The 17518-nt window shown below is 49.6% G+C and overlaps 2 protein-coding genes across 5 annotated transcripts in view; both read right to left on the reverse strand.

Moving 5' to 3' along the window:
• Positions 1-15452, reverse strand: part of USP48 (ubiquitin specific peptidase 48) — a 30899-nt gene extending 15447 nt beyond the window's left edge. For all 4 annotated transcript variants that reach the window (XR_003923911.2, XR_003923910.2, XM_030017832.2 and 1 more), the window contains exons 1-12: positions 15288-15452; positions 14449-14569; positions 14050-14206; positions 12442-12569; positions 11175-11299; positions 10485-10593; positions 9058-9191; positions 8749-8831; positions 8269-8448; positions 5787-5912; positions 3548-3697; positions 778-978 (exon numbers count right to left, since the gene is read on the reverse strand). Coding sequence is in view for 2 of the 4 variants with exons in the window: in XM_030017832.2 (XP_029873692.1) it covers positions 778-978; positions 3548-3697; positions 5787-5912; positions 8269-8448; positions 8749-8831; positions 9058-9191; positions 10485-10593; positions 11175-11299; positions 12442-12569; positions 14050-14206; positions 14449-14569; positions 15288-15421 (1648 nt within the window). In the remaining 2 variants the exon portion in view is untranslated. The remainder of the gene's footprint in view (positions 1-777; positions 979-3547; positions 3698-5786; positions 5913-8268; positions 8449-8748; positions 8832-9057; positions 9192-10484; positions 10594-11174; positions 11300-12441; positions 12570-14049; positions 14207-14448; positions 14570-15287) is intronic.
• A 939-nt stretch (positions 15453-16391) lies between these two features.
• HSPG2 (heparan sulfate proteoglycan 2) overlaps positions 16392-17518 on the reverse strand; it is a 40120-nt gene continuing 38993 nt past the window's right edge. The window contains 1 exon segment of the mRNA XM_041124495.1: positions 16392-16848. Coding sequence (XP_040980429.1) covers positions 16685-16848 — 164 coding nt within the window. The 3' untranslated portion in view covers positions 16392-16684.

The raw sequence follows: 17518 nt of genomic DNA on the forward strand, positions 1-17518 counted from the left end.
GTTTCTGCTGGTTGCATTTCTTCCCTATAAGCTCCTAGCAGGAGCTGAGCTAATTTGGTCTCAGTGGGAGTTATTGAGCTCCTTTATAAAAGAAACTAAGCCTGGGGCTTGATTAAGGGATGCCCAAAGACTGTAGGGGCTGGGCTGACCCCAAAAATCAAAACGCATGACAGATGTGTGCAACACAAGCACATAGGCTACCAGGTACGTGCTTCCCTTGGGCGAGACAGGCTAAAGGTGAAAGACAGTTAGTAATTTTCTTGGCCCGTGCACATCCATGCTGCTCCAGAGCACGGGCTGCCGGCAAGAGGCAGCACAGATCCACATGCTCCACAAAATGCTGCCCACACAGGATCTGTAGGTGCTGCAGGCATGGAAAATAATTTTCAAGAGTCTGGGGGGTTGCATGTGCAAGTTTTGTTATTTTCCAGAATCAGCTCCATAAAACCTTCCAAGTATTATGTTTTCTAACCTAATGCACCATTGCTGTCTCAGAAATTCCTCCAAGCTCAACTCTTCTTAGACAGAGCAGAACTCAGGTATGAAACAGACCCTGCAATCAGACTAACCGTATTTGTTTGAATGCTAATGTAATTAAGTGATATTAAAAAAAAAACACCCAGAAATAACAGCGCAGCACAAAAGCTATGCGCAGAAATAAAGTTACGATGATAAAGGATGGCTCAAAATGAGGCTGGGTCCAGAACAAGGCTCTAAAACACGTTCAGCACATGAGAACGTGACTTGGAGAGGGCATTGTCTAGCCCGACACCTTACCGTTCAGCCGGGGCCCTCCTCCGTATCTCCTGTAGAAGAAGTCAGCCACATACTCTGATATCCTCTTCATAATGGATATTTTATCCGGATGGAGTTTGCCATGTGAGCACAGGCAGGCTGTGTTATCTATAGGTTTTGGAGGAGTAGACTCATCCAGCCATTTCTGCAGCCATTCGAGAGAGATGAAGTCGTATGGGGAACCTAGGAGGAGAAAAAACACAAAAAGAAACAAGCCCGTACATCTCAGCTAATACACAATACAGCAGATGGTATTTTATAATTACTCTGATATTCAACGGTACTTTTAAAAATTAACAGGCTACCACTGTTGATTAAACCTCTGCGGTACAAGTTTTCAAACATCTGATACAGCTTCCCCTGTCCAATTCTCATCTCTGTAACACAGATTTAGAAGACAGGAGCTATGTGAAATTAAGATATGCAAGAACAAGTGGTCATTTCGAATTCAAGCAATCAATATGAAACAGTGGAGCACGCCAAGTAGGAAGGGGAGTGCTTTCAGACTGCTAAACCTTTAGGGGCTTATTGGACAGTAGTCAAGGAAAGGGGAAGGTTTTCCTATCATCTATCGAGGGACAGATATAATACTTAAATTATGATCATACATTAAAGGCTCTTTCTATAACGAGCGAGCTCATCGGCATAAATTGAAAAATAAAAGGCAACAACAGCAAAGAGACAAGGTCAGTGTTCGCCCTGTCCCTTTGGCGCCCAAAATTTCTCTGTTATTCTGGGCTGCTCTTACAACTCTGGATGAGAAACACTCGCACATTTTAAGATTTACAGTACAAATGGAAACTTGTTCAGATTTTTTAGCGCGAGTGTGATTTTTTTTTTTTAAATAGAGCAGCAGGCTTGCCCTTGTTTACTAAAGGAGAAACACCTCGCACACAGCCAAGGTTCAGGAGCAGGTCAGCATCTGTGTGAGCAGCTTTGAGTGAAACCCCTGCACCTTGCAACTGAGACCCAGTACTGCTGTGGAAACCCTTCTGTGAGATGATTGGGAAATTTGGAGGAAATGAAACCCTTTCTGCTGATGCTAGGAAGGCAGCTCTGAAACTGAGCGGAAACATAGTTGTTAGTTACATTTATCAAATTAACACAAATCCTTAATGTTTCACATGAAGGAGCAACACAGAAGCTACAGGAAAATACTCTGTCTTCCAGCCTGCACTGGAGCTTTGCAAAGCCAGGCTTCAAAAGCTCTTCTCCTCTGCAGCATAAATCAGCTGTATTTTCATCTTACGCAACGCCATCAGAGATACACAGCCATGACCTCCAGAGAATTGCAATGCTGTCAGAAATGGTTTGCTAGTTTGGGATGAAAGCTGCTTCCCCCGGAAAGTACGTTTTTCTGGGGCAGGCTACACAAAGCTGGCAGAAAACGTGTCTGCACAGCTGCAGAGAGTCCCGAGCTCCTGTGGGATCGGACCTAGAGCAGCTCTGGGATAATGCTGCCTCCAGCTGTGCTAGCAAACTGCTGTGCCCAGGTGCCCAGCAGCAGGTAGTGGGTGTCCTCAGGGCAGTGCTTCAGGTCCTGCCATTTTCAAATTGGGGCAGAAGAGCTCTGCCTGCACCTGTAAAAAATATCTTTTTGAGATTTATTCCTCTGTCATGTTAGAAATGCCAAGAGCGAACTATTCTGTTTCTGCTAAGGGGGACAGAAAACACACCGGAGTTGTGCTTGCTGCTCCTTTTTAATGGTGACTCACAGCAGATTCATACCTCCACCGCAACTTTGATTTAACAGTGACATTTTAACACCACTCAGACTTGCGGGGACTTGGCAAGATGAGCTGCGACACCCTCCTGTTCGTGAGTTAAGCGCCCGTTGTCTGCAAACCCGACTTCATAAATTGAAGAGGCAGACATTCATGGGAGCTAAGGAGCCTACTGTTCGGCTACTTGAATCTTGCTGATGGTTCTGAGCATCGAGCAATGAATATTAGAAGCTAAACATCATGTCTAAGAGGCTACACAATTAAACACATTTTAAAGTCTTTAATTACAAATTTCCTGGAGATTTTAGGAGATGCACACAGTGGAGAGAAATCCCCCATGCTGAAGGGACAGAGTAAGTGCCCCTATGTTTGTTTTGAGGGAGATAGGAGAGAAAAACAAGGGGGGGAATAAAAATCCTTGTGCTCAGACTTGCTAAGGCGACAAGACACAAGGAGTAGTAGGAAAGGATTAACCCCAGTCACTCATCAGACGGACTACGAAGCTTAGACATGGGGCTTTGAAGCACTGGCAGGGATGAATCAAATAATTTTCTGCTGGAGGTCAGGCATTCTTGTACCCTGTTACCTGCTGATTAATTCAGATCCACAGCTCCCAAACTTGCTGTGAGTTGGCAATTTGAGACCGGCCAGTTATTCTGCCTCAATGCTACTAACCGCTAACGAGACGAGCTGCTCATCAGGCAGAAGAAAACAGTCACAATGCATGGAAGCACACAGGAGACTGACTGATGGGGAAGGAGCAAGAGGGAATTAGCGATGCCAGAGGCCATGAGAATGAGCAAAAAAGGAGAAAAATAGGTTAAGGCAGAAAAACAAGAGAGGGAAAGCAAATCCTAAGCATGCACACAGCAACAATAGACAGTGATCGCTTTCCTCTTCAAGAGGGCTACAGCTAATGCCTTCCAGCAAAGCATTCAGGCCACAGAAGCGAGTTGTGGGTTAGTTACAAAACATTACTAATCTTAACAATGGTCTACTACAAAATACTACCACAATATCTTACAGACCAGCTTCAGCGGGTAACCTTTTGTAGAGCTCCTTCACCTCTTCGTGTTTGATTTTGCCTCTGGCCACGCTCTGTTTGCGCATCTCGGCCATTTCGTTGCACCACTCCTCAAACTTGCAGTTATCGCGCTCTACCAGCTCCTGCAGAAAAGCTGTTGGGAAAGAAAAAAAGCAGTCATTTCAAGGAAAAATACCAATTATGTTAATTATTCCTGCGATTGGTTATCTGGGGAAAACAAGCAAGCCTAAAAATTCCCCCACACAGGTACCAACACACGAGGTCTTTCCAAAAGCCAAGCACATGGACATTGCTCTCTCCAATGTTTATGGTTGTAGATGATTAAATGCAACTGTCCTGTGCCATACAACAGCGCCCAAGAAAATAATTTACTCGGAGTTGCTTGCTGTGTTAAGAGAAATCCTTTGCTTGCTAACAACCCTACACCGAGCGCTGGCAGTCGCACAAAGTGCAATGGCGTTTGGTGAGAGGCTGCAGAGCCGGAGCACTGCAGGACGCTTTGCTGCCTGCTTCAATCCCTCCCTGCTATTCCTCTTGCTCCAGCCATGTCTCTGCCTCCCACTGAGAGCAGCTCCTCTCTGCTGCCAAGGACCCATCATTCCCAGGGGAGAAGCAAAAGCTTTTCACCCTACAGATACACCTGAAGCCTGTCCCGACGTGCAGCCCCACAAGTAAGCATGATCTCAGCAAGAGGGGTCTAGCAGGTTGCAAACCCAAGGGCAAAAAGCCCTCAGGAGATGGGAGATAAGCCAGGGAAGATCCTGGTGTCAACAGAAAAGTGAGGGAAATGGGAATTTTTGCTGTCACCAGTGGAAAAAACCCAAACAAACCAAACCTCAGCAAGGGGAAAAAAGAAGATAAAACACTTCCCTCGCACGGCTGGTGTAAGGCAGGGCAAAAGCACTGCTTATCTGAAGTCTTTTCCTATTTAGCAGTATTTTGAAGAGCTAAAATATTTCCAGAAAGCTTAACACTTGTGCTGCCAGAGAGCACAATATCTGACTTGGGAGAATACACAGTATTAAAAGACAACTAGCTTGATGCCCTTAAGGTCAGAGCCAAGTTACATCTCTCCACTGTCCTGGAAAAGCCGCTTTTAACAGCATCAAAGCAAAATGCCTCAAATTTACAGTTGCATGAAACCTCCCCACAACCGCACGGCTTGACTGCTGCCCTTCGCTCCCTGTTCCCTGGCAGGCTTCCATGTGAAACAAAGGCAACCGCGGGGCTGCGCAGGAATTTGGAGCTGGGTGGAGAGGCTTTTGCCGAGTTATTGTTTTGGGCAGAGGGGTAGGAGGAAAGGGAGCGCAAGAGAGCCAAGACTGAAAATGCAGATCTGAGGTAGGAATTAGCACTAACTCCCAAAGCTGTGTGGCTCAGAGGGTGGGTTTTAGTGGTGGTGGGGCTGGAAAAGGTTTGCTGCTGTTATTAGGGGAGAAAAAGCTGTACAATTTACCCCCTCCACATCCAGATAACCTGAACAAACAGCAGAGGACCAAAGGGGATACGCCACCTCCGCTGTCCCCGCTTCGCAGAAGAGGGAAGAAGGTAGAACACACCTCCATCCCCAACAGCACCAGGGGCCTAATTAATATTTCTAATCAAGTAGCATGCAAACACGAAGCATCATTAAATCCACAGGCCAAACCTACAGGGATTTCTGCCACCCCCAGCAATTCTAAAGCAAGACACGAACGCGCTTATACAAAACTCCTGTTAAGGTCTTGCATCGTCTTATTTTCACGCCATTTATTCTCAATATGGCAAAGATTAGGCACTCACCGAAGAAACCTGACATCTGTCAGGATTATTCACCTCCAGCACAGTACATGCACTGTCGATGACATTTAATCATGCTGTTCTCCTTTGCCTTCAGGAACCTGAGCGGTTCCTGCGAGATCCTGGCTGTGAATCCCAATGCTCCCACTGCGACACTGAGCTCCCAGCGGGATGATCTCATCCTAACCCCTTCCCATCTTGTCTCGCTGGTTAAGATAGCGAGGTCTAAGCAGGCACAGGGGTGTGATCATCAGGCTAACCTTATTTAAGTGCTAGGAAAGCCCAGGGGTTTCACTGGTCATGACACTAAGTTGCCATATGGCACCTTTGGGGGCTCATGGACAGCGGTCACAAAAGGGGCTTCAAGCAAAACCCCAACTCCTGGCCCACCTGGAGCATCACAGAATGAGACAGAGAGGCCAAGAGAGTCAAAGCTCACTTACCTGGTACTTCGATTGTCAGAGATTTCTCCCGGGTTTGCAGCCTGTATACCAGCATGTAAGCATTGCGTGAGCAGTGAGTCCCTTTCCCGCACTTAGGTTTACGAGTCTGGGATTTAGAAGGTTCCGCTGTGGTACAGAAGGCAAAACATAATAAACACACAAGCTCACTTACTCATTCTCTGTTAACGGGACGAGTTTGCCACCTAGCCGGCTTCCCTCTCCCTGCTGCGCTCTGCCAGGCCTCTTTTTGCCAAGCACTGGGCTTGCCATGAGCCAAAAATTGTATCCCAAAGCAAGACCCAAATCCCTCTGGCATTTCTGGAGGCAGGGTAATTCAAAGGGACTAAAATTAGGAGTCTGCTCTGAACCACAGTTCTGCACGAGCCTTTCTTCTCTCCCCAATTAAACCTCACTGAGCCAAAAGTAGCTCTTGCAAAAACATTCTTTCTCCCCTCTGCCTCTTGTTCTGGTGTCATGACACCAAAGAACAGAGACAAACCCTCAGAGAAGAAAATCTTATTTACAGGTGATTATGTATGAAAAAACACATGCCCTTCTGTTGGACAACAAAGCTTTCAGGGAGCGAACAGCCACAGAAACGGTCATTTCAGAGCAGCTGGTGGTGCGATGTAAACTCGTGTTGCAAGAGTTGCCAATTCCAGACAGACTGCCAGGCAAGGAAAAAACACTTATCTACAGCTGCAGCTTCAAAAATCAACCAGTTTTTTTCTTAAAAAAAAATAAAGGAACAACCCTCCATGGATCAAAATCTACATGGAACACTGAAATATTAAGAAAAGTGTCTGTCTTTTCAAAATTCTGGAAAAATCCACATGCCTCTCCCACTACACCATCCAGAGGACTTTCTAGACACTCTTTATTTGCATTTTCTCCAAATATTTTCTAAATTGTTCCCATCTGCGTGGCCAGGCCACAGGACTCTCCCCACAGCAGACCTCTGTTTTACGTTACCGACCTTCTCCTGGTGTTGCATGCATTTTTAACAAAGAAGAGTCTCAGTTTTGCTTGGAGTAGGCAAATAACATCAGCACTTGATAAAAAATATTAAGACTCCCAGCCTGCAGAGGCTTCTAAACACACTTTACTTATATTCTTCAAGCAGCCTTGTATTTCAGCAAGAATACTTACTTGCGGTTAAGCATAAACCTTTACAAGACCAAGGCCACAGCGGTTTATTTGCATCTTATTTTGCTACACTGGGTAACTTGGGAGGTTAAAAAGAAAGGTTGAGAAGTTCTTACTTCCTTTCAGGGCTTATTTTTCTATCTTACACCACTAGATGTCTAGCCAGCTTTACAATCTAGTTGCAACCAAGCGGCCGGCAAACATTAACAGGATGACAAAGCTGCTCCAGTGGCAGCCAGCATTTATATACATTGTGATGAAACGCAAGAAGGTGTTTACTAGCAAGAGAGCTGAAAAAGCAGCATCACAAAGATGCATGCACAGAAGGAAATGGGAGAGGGAAGCTAATGCTCCATGTCTGCTCGAGGGCGTGCTCAGACTGACATGGCTTTACAACAAACTAAGGGAGCAAATACATCTGAGGGTGTCTTTTCATTACGCTGTTACTTAAGGATCCTTTAAAGAAAGGCAACATTTCATAAAGTCCAATTGCAGCAAAGCATGAGCATCCTGGTAGGCTAGTGTTTCTGGGAATGGGTTGCTTGCACTGTAAGTGAAATTTCTGGCACTAACTTCCCCTTTTCCAGATACTGCAAAGCATCCTGTGCTAAGGAACGCTGAGTGACTGCAAAACTGAGCACTTAAAATGCCAATTTAATGCTGAACCACTCCTATATATTGACCTGCAGACCAAGAAACTTGCAGGTCCAGCCTCAGCCCAAGCTCTCCAATAAATCAAGACCCTGTCCTGTCCAGGGAAGACGGTTATCTGGGGCAGTACCAGGACACTGGCGCAAGGTGAGACGACAATGGTAAAACAGAAGAGTGCGAAGAAGTAAAAAGTGCAAAGTAAACCAGCAGTTTTAGCTTCCATGCCATTATTTGGATCAAGAGTTTTTAAGCAGACTCTTTATAGCCTCTAAGTAAAACACTTCAGTGGAAATAAAAACATAATGTGTTAAGGAAACCGAAAGTAATCTCATTATCTGTTCCTAAGCCTCCTTTTGCACACCGGCCAAGGAAGCGGCAACTTGCCTGTTTCATCCCGATAGGCAACTGCTGCCTGAGTTATCAGCATCTTATCTGCCATGTGGCAGGCAAGAGAAATACTAGAGAAACCGATCACGAGGTGTGCGTAAACACTCACACAGGGCTGAAATGAAGAAAATCTGGCTGCAATTAACAGAATTGCCGTTTCACACATTACTCCCAAGCTGTGACAGCACGCGTAGGAGCACTTTTGTTTTAAGAGTAACAGGGCCTCCACGTATTCAGCCTCCGTGTTTTCGGTGAAAAGAGTTATTTTAAAAGGGCACTCACAACTTAAAGGTTTTACCTAGATCTTCCTCAATCCCCAGCTGCAGTTTCTTCCCCTCCATCTTTTCTATGTCTTCATCATTAAACTTGTACCACTCGCCCGTCTGCGGATCCTTCACATGGGCAATGTAGTGCCCGGAGTATGCGCTCACACCTCGGTGTATGAGGACAGCACTAAGTTCATATACGTAGACGCCATCTGGAAGGGAAGCAGCAGTTACACAGCGCTCTAGATGAAAAACACTGCAGATCTTTTCTTTACAAGCGCTTAATGTTTTTGCAAGGCAGCAGACAAAGACTGCACTTGAACTTGAAACTCTCCAAGACCTCATTAAGTAGGTTGTGGCTTCCACAACCCACTTAGCAAGGCGGTTATTTGAAATGCAGGCTTCAAACAACTCTTGACGTAATTTTCCATCAAAAAGGGAATTCAGAGATCTCCTCTCATCTGCCAAGGGGCAGTTGGTGAAGTTAACAAAACACAGTGCACAGAACTCACTTTTTTGTTCCATAAAAGGCTCCATATCAAGCAGCTCAGAGAAGCCGATGTAGGTGTTCAGCTTTTTCTTATGGCCAGTTTGTCTGTGCAGAGACAAAGCTTCGGTTCAGGGGACAGCAATAACAGTTCACAACTCAAAATAACTCCCCTTGAAACCCACTGAACATCCCCAGAGAAGCTTACGCACACACTCAATCCTCAATCTCTCAAATTAATGCAGAAAGAGCAGAGCAGATGACTTCCCAAAGAGCTTCCATGCAACCCAGGGTGCTCCCACTTCTACAGCATGCGCTCCAGTGAGAGGCTTACCTGTCAAACACGAAACGCATCAGCTGCAGGTTGAGTGTGCAGGGAAGACTTAGCAGCCTGATCTTCCTCGTGGCGTTCTGCTTACTCTGACAAGTTTCGCAAAAATAACGATTGTCCCCTTCTAATTTTTCTTCCTAGCGGGGAGGGGAGGCAGAAAGAAAGGTCTTGAGAACAGGTGACCACTGAAAAGTCAACCAGTCCAAGCCACTCAACAGCTGGAGACTGAAAACCACCAAAGTTATTTTAACCATTTAAGTCTCTACCCAGCTGCTTTCCAGAATCATCTCTTAGTTAAAAATGCATGCTAATAAATGTGCTTTACAGCATGGCCATAGTAGGCTGCTCTCACTTGAAGGAAAATTTCAGACTGAATCAAGCCCCATTCCTAGTTCTCAGGTCACTTACAAGACTGTCAGGTTTTCTCCCCACTTGACTGAGTTGGTTTATACCAATGAGGGCTATGGAAAAAGAAAATAATTAAATCACCCTTTTACGAGCTCACATGGACCAAGTTAATGTAAAGCCACATTTTAGCCTGGAAACGACAATCCTCTTTTGCCCAGCAACACTAACATCACTACATAAGAGTTATTGTCCATGCCCAAGTAGATCCAATGGCAGGATTAGGTCAGATGAGAACTCCAACTGCCCTAAACAAGGTCACCCAGTTGTTTCATTTGAAGGAGGAGCAGACAAACTTGAAAGTTCACTGTTTCAGGATTTTAATGCGCATACACAAACCAGTCTTTTTTCATAGCAGACCTTCCGCAAGCAGAGTGACCGGTTTGCTGAGCGCATCAGTGAAGCCGCTGCCCAACAGCCAGACAAGTGAGGTACAGAGTCACGTTTCAGGTTAGCTCTGTCCCAAATATTTGTAGTTGAATCCACACCTTGAATCTTTAACATGCCAGATCTTAACTTAAGATCTAGGCAAATTTTCAAGTCGAATTAAGAGCACTTGCAGCTGTTCCCCCAGCTATTCCCAGACCTCCCTAGTATTTTTGAGAGCACTTTAGAGCAGGGAATGTCTCCTGTTGCTATGCAGATGAGCACCGATATAGAAAACACAAAAAGCAGCCATTCTCCCGGTGCTATCCATGACAAAGTACGCAGGGACTTTTTGTCAGACTTTAAGGACTTTTTCCCAACTTTGCCGGGAAAGTATTTTAACTAAACATGCGACTTTCAAGTGCTCTTTAAAGCTGTAATATGTACATGTCCTATGCTCTGGTCTGAGCCACTCCTTGCTGGCATGACTCAATTCTCATTTTCTGAGTCCACAGAAAAAAACATTTCCTTTTGGATGCATCTCACCGAGACAACTCGGTCGCTTCGCTCCGATACCGACCTCAAAGGCTGTTAATTGAAGGAAGGAATTAAAATACCTTGCTAAGAATAGCAGGACTCAAAGAACAACATGCTCATACCTTAAGAAATTCCGTTATACAGTCAGTCAACTGCTTGTGCCCTTGGATGTTTAACTCCAGTTCATAGAATTTAGACACGAGTTTGGACTCCCTGCCACACTGGTTGCAGCTAGGATTAAAAAAAAGACAAAAACACATGAGGACAGTTCACTGGTTCCTGTGTCTGAACTCCCCAGCCCCTAGTAAAATACTCCTTGAGCTATAAAACCAGGAGAAAAAGTTAAGTCAGAGTTAATGCGGATCACACCCCTACACCACAAAAACTCTGCAAGAAGGTGTAAAGAGGATAATAGCATCTACCAGGAAAAACAGGAGCACCTGCTTGCAACTTGCATACACCATTTTATATCATTTTTGAGGTGACGTCCACAGCTCTGAGAATGCAGGAATGAAAATACAACACCCGAGTACACTATTTTCTGGCTGCAGGACTTTACGTTCCATTAACTCACTTGCAGGTTTAATTGGTAAATTTTCATTAAAGGATTAAAAGCAGCTGGAGAACTGCAACACCACCATGTGCACAGAATCAGGAAACCTAAAAGCTAAAAACCTCTTACGAAATGTTTTGGCAGAAGCTTACCTGCCTGCTCCAGTTGTTAGGAGGGATCTTCCCTCCCCACTCAACTACTTCTAAAATGTTTAAATATTTAATTTACAGAAAGATCTTCCCAAAGACCAAATACTTACACCGTGACATAGGCGTACTCTCCACAGAACTGCTTTTGCACTATGTTCCGAACATCTGGGTTTTTTTGTTTGGATAAAGTATCTTCCAGCAGTGACATGAACAGCTTTGAAAACTCCTGGGCATCCTAGAAGAGAAAGCCAAGTCCATTAACAATACACCACAGCACAAAGCCCAATCACAACCTTGTCACTAATTTACTGCAAATTACTCAGAGCCGTACATACAGGCTGCACGGAGACTCCAACGTGCACTGAATAGAAAAAAGACCAGTCGGGAGAACTAAAGAAAAAGAGGAATTTGTCTAAAAGGAGCGCGAGGCCACCAGCGTGAAACCACGGCGTGAGTTAACCTGGCTCCCGGCCAGCCGCACCGGGTGGTTTGACTTCTGCCCCGCTCCTTGCAGGGCTCTGGAAGGGAAAAAAACCTCCTGCAGAGCTTTCTATCCCATTAATGCTCATTTTTCAAAGCTCAGCACGCAATACAAGCTGTCCCTGCTTGTATTGTAGGTGAGAATCAAAATAAAAACACCCCGAAAATGAGAAGCTGCCCTGTAGATTCATCCCTTCCTGCCAGGCTTGGGAGCTTCCCCACACTCATCTCAGGGCCTTCCTCTCCCACCCTGGCTCTCCTTTGCTCTCCCCTACGGAAAACAAACGGGCTTTGGCTCCTCCCAGCTGTCCTTTAGTATCCCTGGTCAGTAGTGACCACTTCCTTCCCCTCCCGCATCCTGCTGAGGAAACACACACTGGCGCTCGGGCTCTTCCTCTTCCCAAAGTGCATTTTCAAGCCGTGCCCTTCTCCTGAGCTAGCTTCGGCAAAAGCACCACAGGATCTGTCTGTGGCACTCACCCCTCTCTAACCGTGCTTTCTCTGCCTCGCATGCTTGCATGGGACCTTGGCTGGCTCCCGGTGACCCGACCAAATGCCTTCTCGCCCTGTGAGGGCCCTTCAACCCCTGCTGCACTACCTGCCTGGGAGGAGCAGCCCATAAAGCACCTGTGAAAAGACCCTCATGCCAGCTTCAGCTCCCACCCCACACAGTGCTGGGGTTGATCAGGCACTAACAAAGCTCCTTGTCCCCATCCCATCACTCCCTGGGCTCCTCCTGATCTCCCACACCGATGGGAAGGGCCCAGAGCACCGCTTCTCCCTTTGTGTTTGTATCAAGCAGCAGAACCCAGCTCGGAGATGCTAAAATAACATAAAATGGCAGTTTCATGCTGCTTTAAAGAGGATAATTACTTGAGGGGCGTGCCTCAAACCTACCTGCTGCTGTCCCGTGTCCAAGCCCAGCGCTTTAACGAAGCCAGAGGGATCAATGTATCGCCTTTTGCTGTTCTGCAGCAAGGCAAACAAGTACTGAAGGTGTTCACAAATGGTCTGAGGCTCATAGTCTATTAAAAACAACAAGTTGCACAAGTTACAGCAAGTCATTCAAGGCACGAGATAATTGTTCCAAGTAATTTGCTTGTTCCTTCTTTGTATGGGTAAATTTAATGATTAGAAATTATATGGTTTTTAAAAGCTGTTTTAAATTATCATGAGAACCAAAGTGGTTCATTTCTCTGATGAGAGCGAAGTCCCAGTGTGGGCCAGGTATCATGGAATCATTCAGGGTGGAAAAGACCCTGAAAATCAAGTCCAACCATAAACATCCCACAATGCCTAGCGCAAGCTGTGAGCGAACAGTTTAAGCAGTGTGCGCCGATTACCCTGTAGCAACAGCTTCTTTTTTACCCTTGTCGTGGTTTAACCCCAGCCAGCAACTAAGCACCACGCAGCCGCTCACTCACTCCCGCCCCACCCAGTGGGATGGGGGAGAAAATTGGGAAAAAGAAGCAAAACCCACGGGTTGAGATAAGAACAGTTTAATAGAACAGAAAAGAAGAAACTAATAATGATAATGATAACACTAATAAAATGACAACAGCAATAATGAAAGGATTGGAATGTACAAATGATGCGCAGTGCAATTGCTCACCACCCACCGACCGACACCCAGTTAGTCCCAGAGCTGCGATCCCCCGCCCCCACTTCTCAGTTCCCATACTAGATGGGACGTCACATGGTATGGAATACACTGTTGGCCAGTTTGGGTCAGGTGCCCTGGCTGTGTCCTGTGCCAACTTCTTGTGCCCCTCCAGCTTTCTCGCTGGCTGGGCATGAGAAGCTGAAAAATCCTCGACATTAGTCTAAACACTACTTAGCAACAACTGAAAACATCAGTGTTATCAACATTCTTCACAGACTGAACTCAAAACATAGCACCGTACCAGCTACTAGGAAGACAGTTAACTCTATCCTAGCTGAAACTAGGACAACCCTAAATGGTGAGACATCATTTAAAAATGCCATAAAAACAGGAACAGAAGAAATCAGGCGGCTGCCTGACCCAGAGCGCACCTATAACACCATACCATACATGAAGGTATGTCACCTGAGGCTGTTGCATCTGCTGTGAGGGCACTGGGAGTCTCATTTGTATCGGGGACCTAAATTTTCGCCCTCCCATGGGACGAGTGCGGCTCTACGGTAGCGCAGATCAGCCCCAACCCATGTGCCTCCACCCCCAGCACCATAATTAAGCTGGGAAACAGTGTGGGAAGCAGCCCGGCGAGAAATGAACCCAAATCTGATTTTTCAACCAGATCGGGATCACTCTGATTTAAGAAATAACTTGGGCAAAGGACAGTTTATTCCTAAAAGCCAGGTGATAAGACTCAAAAACAATGGTGTGGAGATTGGACAACTGGTTGGAACTTCACCTATCAATTCTCCCAATAAATGCTATCCCAAAGCCGACACCAGCATGTAAAATTTTAGGAGAAAACGAGCAAAACCACTCCCATTCACAGCAGATAACCTTCCACCCACCTTTGTCTTTCGGCATGCCCTCTCCGGCCACATACTCGCTGCAGGTGCTGGGACACAAATAGAGAGCTTGCCGGAGCTCCAAGTTAAGAAACCACATCTGCAAGAAAGTGTTCACGTAGCACGTGGCGCCGAGGTTCGTTAAGCCCACGAACGCGTTCTGGCGTAAGAGAGAAAGCAACAGTCATCACTTGCCGCTGCAGAGGAGCAAGCAGAAATCCAGCAGTTGGGGCGGCCGCTTTACGGCTGTTTGTTGGGAAAACGCCGCTCCGGTATCATAAAAACAGCCACATCCCAAATTCCCGGGCTATAGGGGGACATGAGATGTCACCTCCCCTCGTCCCCATCTTCCCTGGAGAACCAGGAAGGGCAGGGGATGATTTTTGGGAGAGGGGGGACTACCTTCTTGCGACGCTCGCAGTTGGGGTCATCGATGTTGTGGAAGCTGTTCTCGTCTATCTCGCCCAGCCAGACGTGCTCCCCGATCCCCACCAGGCAGTTGGGGTTCCCCCGGCAGTTCCTCCTGTAGAATCAGCACCCATGCTGTCACCGCCATGGAAGGGACACTGCTGTCCCTTGGAGGGTGGGTGTGTGACCATGGGGGATAAGAACAACAAGGGGGACCCCATAATCCTAAACAGAGTGAATAAGATGGGACAGGGGTCCCACACACCCCCTAAAAATGGTGGCTAGGGAAGAACAAGGAGACCCCAAGGGATGGAGAACTAGAGGAGAGAAAAAAGGGGGACCCCAGGGAAGAGTACAGGACCTGGGGCGTGGGTCCCTGTATCTGGGGAGCCAGGCAGGGAGAGGGGTCACCCACAACCCTGGGGGGCTGTCCCTGTACCTGGGGAGCCAGGCAGGGAGAGGGGTCCCCCACAACCCTGGAGGGGGTCCCTGTATCTGGGAAGCCAGGCAGGGAGAGGGATCCCCCACAACCCCAGCGAACGGGAGTCCCAAAAAAGGGAAGGGGGGGCGGGAGGGTCCCCATCGACCCTGAGGGACGCAGAAAACGCAGGGTGCTTCCCCAGCCTCGCGGGAGGGAGGAGGAACGTGAAGTCCCCTCCCGCCCTGGGGGGTAAGGAGCCCAGAGAAGGGAAAGGGGGACCACCCAGACCCCACATACGGGGGGGGGAAGTTTGGGGTCCCCTGCAGCCCCGAGGGACCAGGTACGGGGCGGGGAGGAAGCAGAGGGCCGCCCCGGGAGGGGAGAGGGCCCGGGGAGGGTCCCCGGGCGGTACCGGCAGGCTCCGCGCTGGCAGGGCTCCAGCCCGACGCGGTAGGCCGCTTCGATGTGCTCCTGCGCCACCGCCTCGGGCGGCACCGTCTCGGTCCAACGCCACGCCGCCTTCTCCAGCTGCAACCGCGGCGCCATCGCCGCCGACCCCCCCCCCCCCCCCCCCCCCAACTTCTCCGGCCCGGGCCGGCCCCGGCCCCGGCCCCGGCCCCAGCCCCGGCCCCGGCCCGGTCCCGCCCGGCCCCTCCTGCCGCCGCCGCCGCCGCCGCCGTCAAGGCCGATGACGCCACACGCGCGACACGCTGACGGGCGCGAGGCGTTGACGGTTACGGGCTGCGACGCGCGACGCGCCTGGAGGGGCGGGGCCTGCACGCCTCGCGGGACGTGGGGCTTCCCCCCACCCCCCTCGGTCCGGCCGCGGGAGCGGAATCCTGACACGAAACCCCTTCCGGATCCCCGTACCATCCCCACACACATCGTACCCCCCCGGTACCCCCATACCATACCCCCCCAGACCCTCACACCCTTCCAACGCCATACCACACCCCCCCCAGACCCATACCCCTTGCTACACTCCCATAACGTACCCCACCCCCCCATACCATACCCCTCTATACCCTGCCCTCCCTGTACCCCCATACCATAGCCCCCAGACCCCCCCACACCACACCCTCCCCTCTGGACTCTCATACCATACCCCCCTTCGCCCCCACACCATACCCCCCCATACCATAACCCCCTCATACCATATCCCCCCATACTCTCACACACCCCCACCCCCCCATACAAAACACCCCTGTACCATACCCCCCATACCTTACTCCCCCATAGCCTCCCACCCCCCCCACCCCCCATAGCATACCCCCCCGTACCCCCTTACCCCCCATACCATACCCCCTCTATACCTTACCCCCCCTGTATCCCCACACCATACGCCCCCATACTATACCCCCGCATACCCCTTGCCACACTCCCATACCATACCCTCCACCCCCCATACCATACAGTCCCATCCTATACCCCCCCCCACCCCAATACCATAATCCTTCCATCCCATACCCCCCCATACTCCCCCCCCGGCGCAGCCCCCCCAAACACGGCCACCGTGCTGGTTCTCTCTCCTTTAATAGCTGTCCCCGCGGGGGGGTCCCCGCCAGCACCCCGATTGTCCCTCGCGTCCCCACCCCGCCGCCACCCCGGGGGGGGCACCCAGGCGGCCCGGCCGCCCCAGCACAGTTTGGGGGGGGGCTGATGTGGGGGAGGGGGGTGTAAACATTTTTGGGGGTCCCGGCCCCCCCCCCCCGAGTCACCCCGGGGCAGCAAAGCACCGTTTCCTCCTGGCTTTTTTTTTTTTTGGAATAAAATTGGCCAAATTCCCCCCAAAATATATTTTGGCGGGGGTTAGGAGGGGCAGGGGGGGGCGGGGGACCCCCCCACTGCGCCGTGCCGCAGGTCGATGGGGTGCCGGGGGGTCCCGGCGGGCGCCAGCGCCAGCCCCCGCAGGCACCCAGTGATGCCGGAGGTGAATTTGCCGGCCGTCAGGCTGCGGGGGTCCGGGGCGCCGCCTGCAGGGGGGACACGGGGGACACGTGGGTGCAGGGGCACCCGGTGGGCTCACCTGGTGTCCTCTCCTGTGTCCCATCCCATGTCCATCCCACATCCCGTCCCATGTCCACCCCATGTCCAGCCCACGTCCCATCCCATGTCCATCCCATGTCCCATCCTGTGTCCCGTCCCATGTCCCATCCCATGTCCATCCCACATCCCGTCCCATGTCCCACCCCATGTCCAGCCCACGTCCCATCCCATGTCCATCCCATGTCCATCCCGTGTCTCATCCCATGTCCCATCCTGTGTCCCGTCCCATGTCCCATCCCATGGCCATCCTGTGTCCCGTCCCATGTCCCATCATGTGTTCTCTTCCCATGGCCATCCCGTGTCCCATCCCATGTCTCATCCCACATCCTATCTGTGTCCACCCCACGTCCACCGTGCGCCCCCTCCCATGTTCCATCATGTGTCCCCTTCCCGTGTCCCCACCCTGTGTCCCATCTAGTGTTCATCCCATGTCCCACACCTTTCCATGTCCCACCCCATATCCCCTCCCGTGTCCTGTCCTGGGTCCCATCCCAAGTCCCGTCATGTAACCCCTACCATGACCCATCCCATGTCCCATCCTGTGCTCTGTCTCATGTCCCGTGCCCCATTCCATGTCCCCTCCTGTGTCCCACCACG

The sequence above is a fragment of the Aquila chrysaetos genome, chromosome 6 (genome assembly GCF_900496995.4).
Source record: "Aquila chrysaetos chrysaetos chromosome 6, bAquChr1.4, whole genome shotgun sequence".
NCBI lineage: Eukaryota > Metazoa > Chordata > Aves > Accipitriformes > Accipitridae > Aquila > Aquila chrysaetos.